Source organism: Danio rerio, chromosome 3 (genome assembly GCF_049306965.1).
Source record: "Danio rerio strain Tuebingen ecotype United States chromosome 3, GRCz12tu, whole genome shotgun sequence".
NCBI classification, from domain to species: Eukaryota; Metazoa; Chordata; class Actinopteri; order Cypriniformes; family Danionidae; genus Danio; species Danio rerio.
This window is the reverse complement of record NC_133178.1, coordinates 1039575-1051762: the sequence shown is the minus strand read 5'-3', so window position 1 is coordinate 1051762 and position 12188 is coordinate 1039575. Positions and strand designations below refer to the sequence as shown.

Sequence of the window (12188 nt, the reverse complement as noted above, 5' to 3'; positions counted from 1 at the left end):
TGACCTTTTAAAATGGCAGCAGGGATTCCTCCAAGAGAAGGGAAATTCAGAAGTGCGCGTCTAATAGAGGAAGTCCTCGCCTATGCAGAAGCTATTATTAATCAACTTCAGCGTACACAGATTTACTTTAGAAAATGCAGGCTTGAATTTACAAACTGTTTGAAAGTCCTGATGTACCACAGTGATCAAATGCAGTTTTCAGTCCTGCTTGTGTAGAAGTAGTCAACTCCTTTATTTTTTTGTGTGTAAAAGTGTTCGTCTAACTATGATTTATTTACAACACATTTTTAAACATAATAGTTTAATTTTTAATAGCTACTTGTCTTTCCCGTGGTGACAGTCAGTGCATCATATTTTATTAAGTGATTTTTTTGCATGATATTGTATTCAGATTAAAGTGTTTAATTTCGACTTCACTATAGGTCATGTTAACTAGGAAAGTTAGAATAATTAAATTGGTTAAACATTAACTTGACTATTGTGACAATCAAAAATATAAATATTTATTAGGGAGGCTAATAACACTGACCTGAATAAAGGCAGTTTTTAATAATAATAATAATAATAATAATAATAAAATAGAAGAAAAATGTTAACGTCAAATTAATTAATAAGACTTATGACTGCAGAATAATTGTTTTTATAGGAAATGCTGTGAAAATCTCCTTGGTTTGTTAAAGATCACTCAGGAAACATTAAGTTAATGGGAAGGCAAATCAATTGACTTCAACTGCATCTGTTAAAGTTTACAGGTGTGCCTTGATGTAGTTAAATGTTAGAAATGTGTAAATCTACAATACAGAGTGATTTGTCAAATACAATAACAATGAAGATTAATTAGCTTGTTTATGAAGACAACAGTGATGAATAAAAAAATTACTTTTAACTGTTTAAGTAGTTTGTGATGTATGTTAACATCCCCCATGCTTAACATACTCAGACTGCTCACTGCCTTATAAGAGTTCGCGCATGCGCTAAGCAGACACAGCCCGCTCGCTCGTCCGTTATAGACAGAGCGCTCAGTGTGAAGCGGGAGTCACACAGAGAGAGATGTAGTGGATACAGCAGTGAAGGAGAGGAAGATTCCCGTTTTCCATCAGTTTGTGAGTGTGTAGTGGCTGCAGTCGTGTGATTGTGCTTCATTTGCTGCTCACACGATCGTTGTTCCTGCATGTGAGAAATCTCCGTGGAGAATTGAGAGCAAACTACTGGAGACTGAGCGTGAGTGAAGCTGACTAATGTTACAAGAGTTATAACATGTTTAATAATGCTGTTTATTTCCTGTGTGAGCTCTACATGCACTCATTATTATTCTGTATACTGTGTTAGAGGCCAGAGAAACAGCACACATTGAGCTGAAGCTGCTTTTACATTCACACAGCTCATTTTAAGAAGCCCTCGAGTACTTCATACGAGGTTTTAACACGTGTGAGTGTGTGTGTGTGTTAAGACAAGGTTAGCACCTGTTAGCTTTAATTGTGGGGAAACTGGATACTTTTGAGCTTTGGTCAGCTAATTTTATTTCTTTTTATTTTTTATTGCATAAGAACAATAGCATACAGAAAATGAGGAATACAATACCTATATTTTTACCTCAAAGGAACAGATCAGTAGAAAAATAAATAAATAAAATCACAGGGGATAAAGAAATTACAAAAACGTAGCACAAGAAAAGGATTCCCAAACTGCACAAATCTTAATGGTTTTCTTATATTTTTGTGTAATTTATGGTTTCGATATAATACTCATGATCAATTTTAAACAAATAAACATTAGGCTTGTCATTGGACCATTTTTGTTTGTGTATGTGGTACTTCCCATATATTATGATTAAAATAAGAGACAAATTTTGCTCCAGTTTTGTTATTATTATTGTACATCAAAAAAATTTTTTACAAGAGAACAGAATATTAAATTTTGTAAGTCAAAATATAAGATATTCGACATCCAGAGATGGCAAAAGCACACACATCCTTTACTCAAGTAGAAGTGCAGATACTCATATTTATAATGACTCTGCTAAAAGTTGAAGTACTGACTACACTTTTGTGCTCAAGTGAAAATAAATAAGTACGGTCTGAAATATGTACTTAAGTAAAAAAAAGTATTCATTACTTCTACATGTTTTAGTTTCACGGTGGTAACCACCCAGCACATGATTCATGTGTACATTTATACAAATTAACTTGCATTTCTATATATATTTTTGTATATTCAGCTGCAAACTAGCCAACCAACATCTCTCTACAGCAGGGGTGTCAAACTCAATTCCTGGAGGGCTGAAGCCCTGCACAGTTTAGTTTCAACCCTGCTCCAACACACTTACCTGTGGGTTTCAAACAAGCCTGAAGGACTCAATTAGTTTGATCAGGTGTGTTTAATTAGGGTTGGAACTAAACTGTGCAGAGCTGCGGCCCTCCAGGAACTGAGTTTGACACCTGTGCTCTACAGTATTGTACAACAACACTGCTGAAAAAGTTGCCCTGTGGGTCATCATCTGGACACAAAACTTGCCATAGTAGTTTATATATATATTTTAAAACATAATTCTGTAAGTCTATATATTTATAACTAATATAAATATGTCCTAAATTTAACACTTGATGAAATAAACTAAATTAATGTATTTGACTGCAAATGTTTGTTTGCATTATGCCAAAGTTGCTTTATTTTCTGCAAACAGCACACTCTTGCAGCTCTTATGATTTCACTAATTGTGTTTTTTGTTTTGTATATTTATTTTCAGGGTATTGTGTATATTTTACTGAATGGATAAAGTTCAACTCATGTTAATAATGTTTAATAATATAAATTGTGCCACAAAACATGTTAAAACGAAAGTAATGAACCAAAATTTAATGTAAGGAGAAGAAAGTACAGATATTTGTGTAAAAATGTAAGGAGTAAAAGTAAAAAGTTGTGGAGTAAAGTACTGATACTAGAAAAATCTACCTTAGTGCAGTAGCCAAGTATTTGTACTTCGTTACTTTGCACCTTTGTCAACATCAAATCAAAACATTTGGGTATATGTGCGTTCAAAAACAGGTGTTTTATTGATTCCTCCTCTAATTCACAATAAGTTTTCTCTAATAAATGTTAACAACTTGTTTCACTGGATGAATGTATTAGTTTATGCTTTGGTCAGTTGATTTCAGTGACTCGCCTGTCCAGTGATGACGCGTCTGTTTCTCATCATTATTCATAGACTGAGTTTTCTTATCCTGTTAAAACTCAGCTAGGATTGCTAAACTGTAATCTGCACAGTCACGCCAACAATCTCAGAGTAATTTTTGATCCACTTTTGCAGTTTGACAAGCATTGTGAATGCAGTTGCGAAGAGCAGCTTTTCCCAGCTCAGATTGGTGGCAAAAGTTAAACCATTTCTTTCTAAAAAAAGATCTAGAAACTGTAACCCATGCTTTAATCTCTTCTCGGTTAGACTACTGCAACTCCTTGTACATTGGTCTACCTCAGTCAACACTCTCTCAGTTACAGTTGGTCCAGAATGCAGCCGCCATTAAGGTCCCATGATCAGTTTCTTTTGTCGATCCCTCGCTGCAAATCAAAAGGTGATCGAGCTTTCTGTGTTGTGGCCCCAAGGTCTCCCTCTGAACATCAGGATTTCTCCATCATTGCTTTTAAATCTAACTTGAAGACTTATGACACTTAAAATGAGTATTTGTTCATTCTTTGTTTATGTTTTATGTCTTAATGTTCATTTGCTGTTGTTGCTGTGTGAGTTCCTTTGTGTGGCACTGTTGTGAGATGAGGACTCTTGACTGCAAACCAAATCTACCTTCAGGTAGAAATAAAGTAACCTACCTACCTATATCTATTCCCTTTACTTACGTTTTTAATACATTTTTATTTAATTGCAAAGCACTTTGGATCAACTACATGCTGACTGCGTGTGCTTTTCGATGACAGACCTGCTAAGCTTTGAGACAGAGCACGACTCACAGTGTTGAGGTGGTTGTGGAGGGTTGTAGGTGTTTGTTTTCATGATCCACTGGGGTTTGTTGCATGGCTTTCCCTGCGATGCAGTCAGGGCAGATATAGCCAAGCTGTTTGTGTGCAGTGCACACTTTTGTCTTCACCATTCAGACACAACGCCTATCCGTGCTGCTGTGTTCACCCATGATCAATCCTCCAGATTAGACTCCTCCAGGGCTAATGGTTTGAGTAGATAAGGAAAGAGACCAACTGTAGCTATTGCTATCTGCATTCAGGAGGAGAGAAGTCCTCCTCATTTATAGTGTTTATAAACCTGATCTGATATGTAGCAGGGCATTCAATTAATTACTCTTGATTATCTCTTGCATTTTTACTTTGTAAACTATAAAATCAAGTGTTTCCCCGTGTTTAGTGTTGGATTATTTGTTAGTTTTGAGCTGATCTCGAACTGACAGTTGTTCCCCACCCCTGCTCTGCCGGCCACACTCACTCCTCCATCTTCTGAGGTAGACTTGAACTGTAAGCGTGGGTTTCATCCCACTTTAACAGCTCCCATATTGTTTACTTTAAATATTTCAGGGGTGTCCAAACACGGTCCTGGAGATCCTGCATACTTTAGTTCCAACCCCAATTAAACACACCTGAACCAGCTAATCAAGCTCTTTGTAGGTATACTAGAAACTTCCAGGCAGGTGTGTTGCAGGAAGTTGGAGCAAAACTATGCAGGACACCGACACTCCAGGACCGAGTTTGGACACCCCTGGAATATTCGATCTGAAATTACATGTAGGACTTCAAAACAACACTAGCTGTATTTCTCTGACCGTGAGCAATGCTGTACTTTGTCAGGGTTTGGCTGCTAGCATGATTTGGCTAATCAGAATGTGCAAATAAAACTTTTCTGAAATGATATTATTAAGAAGAGCGTCTGAAAGTGCCAATATAAAAGCAATTTTACCCCAACACAAGCTCACACAGGCGCTAACTGCTAGCTAAACTCATGGAGTGTGATTATGTGCAGCACATGAAAGCTGTGGTTTCTGTATAAATGTAGACTGATGTTTGGATCCTGGACACATTCATTAGTTTGCTAAAGCGCTTTAAGTGCTCATGCTCATCTCTATAATGTAGATGTGGAATGTGGTCATCTCTTGTGTTGTCTATTGGTTTATTAGACATCAATAGGCCGCTGGCTTTGTTTTGCACACGCTACACTACATTAGTCTTGGCAGATCTGTTTCTCTGTTAGTGAAGCTCCTCCTCCTTCATTTCAGCTATAAATACTGGAATATTCCCATCAGTCTACAAGTGAGGACGAGCATCAGACCTTCAGACAGAAGTCAAATCTGAGTTTATTGAAGGACAGTGGGAAGATGAGTGATCCAGAACCCTGCAGAATTACAGATGAAGACACTGAAGAACAAACAGGTTTGTGTTTATTCCTGATTCAGAAAAAGCTTTGAACACTTGGTGTGGCACCTATGTGACAACCCCAGGATTTTAGTATGGATGTGGCAGATCCTGATTGGGTGCCTGGTTGCTCACTAATTGGCTCAAACCATATAAAAGCGAGTGTGTGCTGGCTTCTGGAGGACGGTGTGGCTACGGGCCGTCCTTGTGTCAAGACCATCTCTTTATTTCTGCAACCTTATGGTTTTGTTTAGCATTATTTATTTGTGTAGTTATTTTCTTTATTTTCCCCTAGACATTTGTTTGTTTGTTGATGTTGTTGTTTTATTTAGTTTTATGTATAATAAATAAGTTGCATATACATTCTTTTGTCGTCCAAACTCTTTTATGTTGCGACTCGAACGAGGGGGTCGTAACACCTAACCCCACCCCCAACCTCAACCGTCATTGAAGAATGAGCAAGTCGTACTATATTGTAGAAGTTAGATCGTACGAATTCATACGAATTAGCCACTAAATCAAAAAGTTACGAATTGCCGTGAGATTGTGTTGGCTAACCCTACCAGTATACAATACTAAGCCTTACACACTGGCCCAACCGCTTACCTCACTCAGACCCCAATTTTTATACACACAAGTAAACAACTAACGTTAAATGGAAGGGCTCGATGGAGTCAAACATTCTGCTCGTATCTGACTTTCACACCCCAGACATTGTTCCTCTTCTTATGCAGACATCCTGCATACATGAACTTGAATATCATTAGCACATAGGGGAGCTGTCTTGAGATAAAAACACCCCATATATGGTTTGCTTTGTGAACATTCTGTTCTTAGTTGTTACTCACATCTCCGCTTCACAGGAAACCTATTCAAGAAGTTTATTTCAGACACTGATGCCTCTGCACTTCCGCCCTGCTGCAGCTACTTCTGCAATTTGTTAGTATGCAGTAAAGACACATCACGCTAGAAAAGAAGCGATGTTAGTTCATTACACAACTACATATACCAAAAGAAAAGTAAAAGAGAGACAAAAACAATAAAAAAAGCAGTTTTTCAGGGGGAAACAGAGATGGACACTCAGCTGTCTTTTATTTTCATCTTTATTAAACATTTATGATCATAAGGTCGAAGTAAATTTGATCTGAGCTCATTTATTTGACATCTATAAGTTTGTTTAAATGGGACATGTAAAAGTGCTGGATCTTCATTTATGCTGCAGACCTACAAAAGAAATGTCTACAAATGGAGTCTTTTCACTTCACATTTTGCTCTGATTGTTGATGACTGACGACCCCAAATCAGATCAAGTGGGACAGTATGGGGAACACAGATAAAGAGAGAAAGAAGCCGTTTCTGCATTTACTTTGACTTGTGTTTCATTGCAGACAATACAGCAAACATGATTTAATCTGTTCCTCATCATTTTATTGCTTTATTTGAAGACACCAAGTGATGAAGTGTTTCAGGTGTTATTATGTCCAATTCTTCCTGCACATAAGTCTTAAGGTGGGCAACAGTACAGGGTTTTCGTTTTCACATTTTGCACTTCAAAATGCACCACATTCTCTATTAGAGACAGGTCGGGACTGCAGGCAGGCCAGTCAAGTACCTGTATCCTCATCTTCTGCAGCCAGGAACATGGTTTTGCATTGTCGTGTTGAAATATTTATAGGCATCCCTGGAAAAGAAGGCAGCATATTGTGCTCCAAAATCTCTCTGTGGTTTTTATCTGAGCACAGTACATGTTTCCACTGTGTGATGGTCCATCCCAGATGTATGGAACAAAATCAATGCCTAAAGTCTTGAATTAAAAAGCTGACGCTCCTTTAATACATTTGCATGTTAAATTATTTTAAATCAGACGCCCCATCCATAACCAACCTTAAATCATACCTGAACTCTGTTTAACATTTCCAAGTAAACTGTTTTGTTCTCATAAAATCTCTCTGGTTTTGAATATCTTTGTTCGTAATTGTTCTTAGCCCTGTCAATGTTTATCTATTTTGTATTATTATAATATTTCCTCTCCTGTTTTTCTTACGTTTATATTCTTTCAATATAATACTTCGCGTCTATGAAAGAAAGAGTCAATAAAGATAGACAATGTATAACATCATATTCATCAAAAGACGGTTTATGTGCAAGTAACCGCACCGGTCCGAGCAGGTAACGAGCCAGCATGGGAGACAAGCTCCGATAAGATTGCAGAACAACGTCTGTCCCTGGATCGGAGGGGTGAGGTTTACGCGATCACCAGCTGGCTTCCGTTACATAAGGGCAAATATAGATGACTAAAACCTCATTTACTCATTTTACTCATACTTTTTATTATTTATAATGTCCAAGGCATTGATATTAAAATTGAATGCTACTATTTTGCCTCTATTAGCCTTTTTCTCGCCTGTTTACTGGGTTAAAAATCTTACATTATTCCATCTCCACCTGCTGGTGAAAGCTAGAGCAGCTGGCGAACTTCACTCTGCAATCTATTGCTTCTCCTGCAGTTCCCGGATGTAATGTTGAATTTTATCAGTCGAATTTGATCCACTGAATTTATAGAAGCGAATATTAGAACTGAAATAAAATGAACTGAAAATGACCTTTTGAATATTATACATCGTATTTTTAAAGGGTATTGAATATTTTGTAAGTGAAATCTGAAAATTTAATATGAATTATTGAATTTTTAAGTATGAAAACGTGTTTGAAATATTTTTCGTTTAAATATTCACAGCTTAAATAAACAGATATGTTAAATTTCAGGACCTAAAAATACAAACCCTGGAATTCAAGTGATTAAAATGCAAGAACTTGTTAATACGGTGTTTTATTTTTTTTAGTTTGTGATATTCAACAAGCTTTTTAATTCAAGACTTTAGGCATGGATTTTCGGAAGTGCCACTCGGGGACGCGCAGCGCCATGCGCTTAGAATTTGTAAGTCAGCAGCAGTTGTCCGCGGTGTCCAGCGGCCATCCACGACTCATGACTGTTAATATTTCTGCCATGCCACAGAGCGCCATCTGAATAGCTTAATTTTAAATAACATGCGAATGTGCATGTCTGCTGTGTGATACTATCAACTGTCATGTGCGCTGCGTGCCGCGGCTCTAAACGGTGCATCCGCTGTGTGACGCGCTTAAGAAGCATAAAGGGGTGCATTAAAGACACACGTGAGTAAGCGTTGTGTCACACTATCTCTAAATGCTTAATTCTAAACAGCTTTGAGGGATACGGATGTCAGCGATGTCAGGCAAAGCGCGCAGAACAGCGCATGCGGTGAGCGACTCACTTCATCAACACGCATGATTGTGTTCATCTGATTTGCTTAAACTAAGCATTCTACAGTATGGCTATATTTTACAAGCAAGGATTCTGACACACCAACATGCAGCAGATGCTTTACAAAAGTTGCGTGTGAGAGAGAAATGTGAGGACTCAATGGAATTTTTATCTGAGTACGTCTACAAGGACACCACTACTCTGATTTTAATATGATTAAGACAATACTCTGATCAAGAGTCTACCACGTTAACAGTGATTTTTTTAACATCTTAAAAGACCACAGACACAAACTATGGAGGAAACATTAGGCTGGTGACACAATGATGATGTCCATGTAAAAGTAGTCACAAGCCCCAAACCCAGAAAAAAAGGTGTTCCCTGATTTTGATGACAGCCTTTCCACAGGTTAGTAGTAAGCTAATGTAATGTTTATAGCATAATGCAAATCTTGCATTTATGCTAATAAACAAATGATCAAAAGAAATATATTAATGCAATTCAAATAAACAAAATATGACTTGATGTTTAGTTTAAACTTATTATAAATATATATTTATATGGTTCAATTATAATGATAGTGATATATATTAAATTTTATATATATATATATGTATATATATATATATTTTTTGTCAATTAATTTTGTGGCTAAAAGGTATCGGTTCAGGCACCGTTTTGGCACCGGTGCCGTTTTAAAAGTATCAATTTAGCACCGGTATTGAAAAAAAAAAAACGATACCCAACCCTACTCCAAACCCAGAGAAGTGGACTGCGCTTCTGGACACTGTTAACATAGGGCTACCTTTTGGCAGAGTACAGTTTTCACTGGTGTTTGTGGATGTATTTACGTATTGTGGTACTTGACAAAAGTTTGACAAAAGTGGTGATATTGCTAATAGATGAATGAGGATTCTTGATGCAGCACCGCCTGAGGGATCGGTGATCACGGTTGTTCAGTTTAGGCTTGCGCTCTTGTCCTTTACACTCTAAAATTACTCAAGATTCCTTGAATCTTTTAATGATGTTGTGCACTGCTGAAGGTGAAATATCCAAATGTCTTCCTTTATTTCTTTGAGGAACATTTTTTAAACATTTCAATTATTTTCTTACGTATTTATTGGCTAACTGCCCATCTTTGCTCCTAAAGAACTAGACCTGTCTTGGATTCTGCTTTTGTACCAAATCATAATTACAATCACCTGTGTACATCACATCATTATCTCACTAATTTACCTGATTATTAGCCCTAAACTGCTCCTGTCCCAACTATTTTTGGACTGTGTTGCAGGTCTGAATGATAGGAAAGGATGTGTATTTACAAATGAAACTGACCAGACAAAACATGAAATATTTATGTTGTGTCTGCAATGAAACACAAGTCAAAGTAAATGTGGAAATCACTACTTTGTTTTTTATTCCCGTCTTCCATACTGTTCCAATGTTTTCTGATGTGGGGTTGCACTAAAAACTGGACCTTTTTTTAACTTTGATTTTAGACCTTATTGGAGAGAGTGAAGAGAGTGAAGATGATGAACTCCTAAAAGCTGAGAAAACACCTCATTTACAAACTGAAGATACTTTAATGGAAAGAGACAAGCATCGATTGACCTGCAGTCAGTGTGGGAAGAGTCTGGCAAGCAAAAAGAGCCTTAATGAACACATGATGATCCACACTGGAGAGAAACCATTCACATGCACTCAGTGTGGGAAGAGTTTCAGACACTCATCATCCCTTTATAAACACTTGAAGATCCACACTGGAAAGAAAAACCACAGATGTGATCAATGCAGCAAAACATTTTTGAGGGCGTCAGGGCTGAAACTCCATCTCAGAACTCATACAAAGGAGAAGCCTCATTCATGCTCTGAGTGTGGAAAGAGTTTTACAGAGAAGTCATATTTAAGGCTCCATCAGAAGATCCACACTGGTGCAAAGGAGTATATGTGCTTCGAGTGTGGGAAGACTTTTATTACAGCTGAGCATCTGAAACAGCACCAGAGGATCCACACTAAAGAGAAACCTTACAAGTGTTCACACTGCGATAAGAGATTCAGTCAGTTAGCATATCTGAAATCACACGAGAGGATTCACACTGAAGAGAAACCATTCACATGCACTCAGTGTGGGAAGAGTTTTAGACACTCGTCATCCCTTAAGGAACACATGAGGATTCACACTGGAGAGAAACCGTACAAGTGTTCATACTGTGATGAAAGATTCAGCCAGTTAGCATGTCTGAAATCACACAAGAGGATTCACACTGGAGAGAAACCATTCACGTGTACTCAGTGTGGGAAGAGTTATAGACTCTCAACATCATTGAGAAAACACATGATGATCCACACGGCAGGGAAACCATTCACATGCACACAGTGTGGGACGAGTTTCAGACTCTCATCACACCTTAACAAACACATGAGGATCCACACTGGAGAGAAACCGTCCACATGCACTCAGTGTGGGACGAGTTTCAGACTTTCAGACTCCCTTAAAGAACACATGCTGATCCACACTGGAGAGAAAACCCACAGATGTGATCAATGCGGCAAAGCATTTTTGAGGGCGTCAGCGCTGAAACTCCATCTCAGAACTCATTCAAAGGAGAAGCCTTATTCATGCTTTGAGTGTGGAAAGAGTTTTACACAGCCGGCAAGTTTAAGATCACATCAGAAGATCCACACTGGTGTAAAAGAGTATGTGTGCTTTGAGTGCGAGAAGACTTTTATTACAGCCAGACGTTTGAAAGAGCATCAGAGGATTCACACTGGAGAGAAACCGTACACATGCACTCAGTGTGGGAAGAGTTTCAGACTCTCGTCGTGCCTTAATGAACACAGGAGGATCCACACTGGAGAGAAACCGTACACATGCACTCATTGTGGGACGAGTTTCAGACACTCATCATCACTTTATAAACACATGAAAATACACACCGGAGAAAAGCAGCACACATAACATCAATGCAGAAGAACATTATCTGGTGTGTAAGGCTGTTTTGTGTCTGAACGTCTAAAACTGGCGTGAGAGATTGTGGAAAGTCTACACATTTGTCTTGAGTATTTGCTGCTTTTATCAATAACGTTTCTTTAGTCTGAAGATCAAGATTCTCATCATGTTTACTTTGTAGAGCAGAACACAAACTAGCCTATATTTATTAATTTCAGTCAATAAATGAAAGGTTTTCAACAGTAAAACATAGTTTTTCAATGTTGGCATTTACTAAGATTAATAACTGGTTGAGATAAGATTCTCACATCTAGATATCAGAAAACTCCTGTTTGATTCGAATACTGAAGTCTGATTGGACACGGTTGTGCAATCTGCACAAACCAATAGCAGTTGAGTTTGCGTAAAAAGGCGGAGCTTGGCTGTACAAATGCCAGTGCGCTGATTCATTCATTAGTTTTTTTGAGTGAAGAGACAGTCTGTTTACTGATGTGACAAGGGAATGAGCGTTGTGTTCTCTGCCATGCTTATCTTAAAGATCGAAGGTTACGTGAGCGTTCCCTATCGCAGGGGTTCCCGAACTTTTCAGCC

At 37.9% G+C, this 12188-nt stretch overlaps 1 protein-coding gene across 2 annotated transcripts; it reads left to right on the top strand.

Annotated features, from left to right (window-relative positions):
- The first annotated feature begins 1021 nt into the window (after positions 1–1021).
- LOC100537032 (uncharacterized) lies at positions 1022–11845 on the top strand. 2 transcript variants are annotated; one of them, XM_017354882.4, is made up of 3 exons: positions 1022–1221; positions 5229–5382; positions 10147–11845. In XM_017354882.4, exons 2-3 carry the CDS (start codon positions 5328–5330, stop codon positions 11604–11606), a joined length of 1515 nt encoding a protein of 504 aa, XP_017210371.3. In that variant the 5' UTR covers positions 1022–1221; positions 5229–5327; the 3' UTR covers positions 11607–11845. The 2 variants fall into 2 exon arrangements, with proteins under 2 accessions (XP_017210371.3, XP_073799836.1); XM_073943735.1 differs by lacking the exons at positions 1022–1221; positions 5229–5382 and adding exons at positions 6228–7141; positions 8176–9055.
- Positions 11846–12188: the final 343 nt, after the last annotated feature.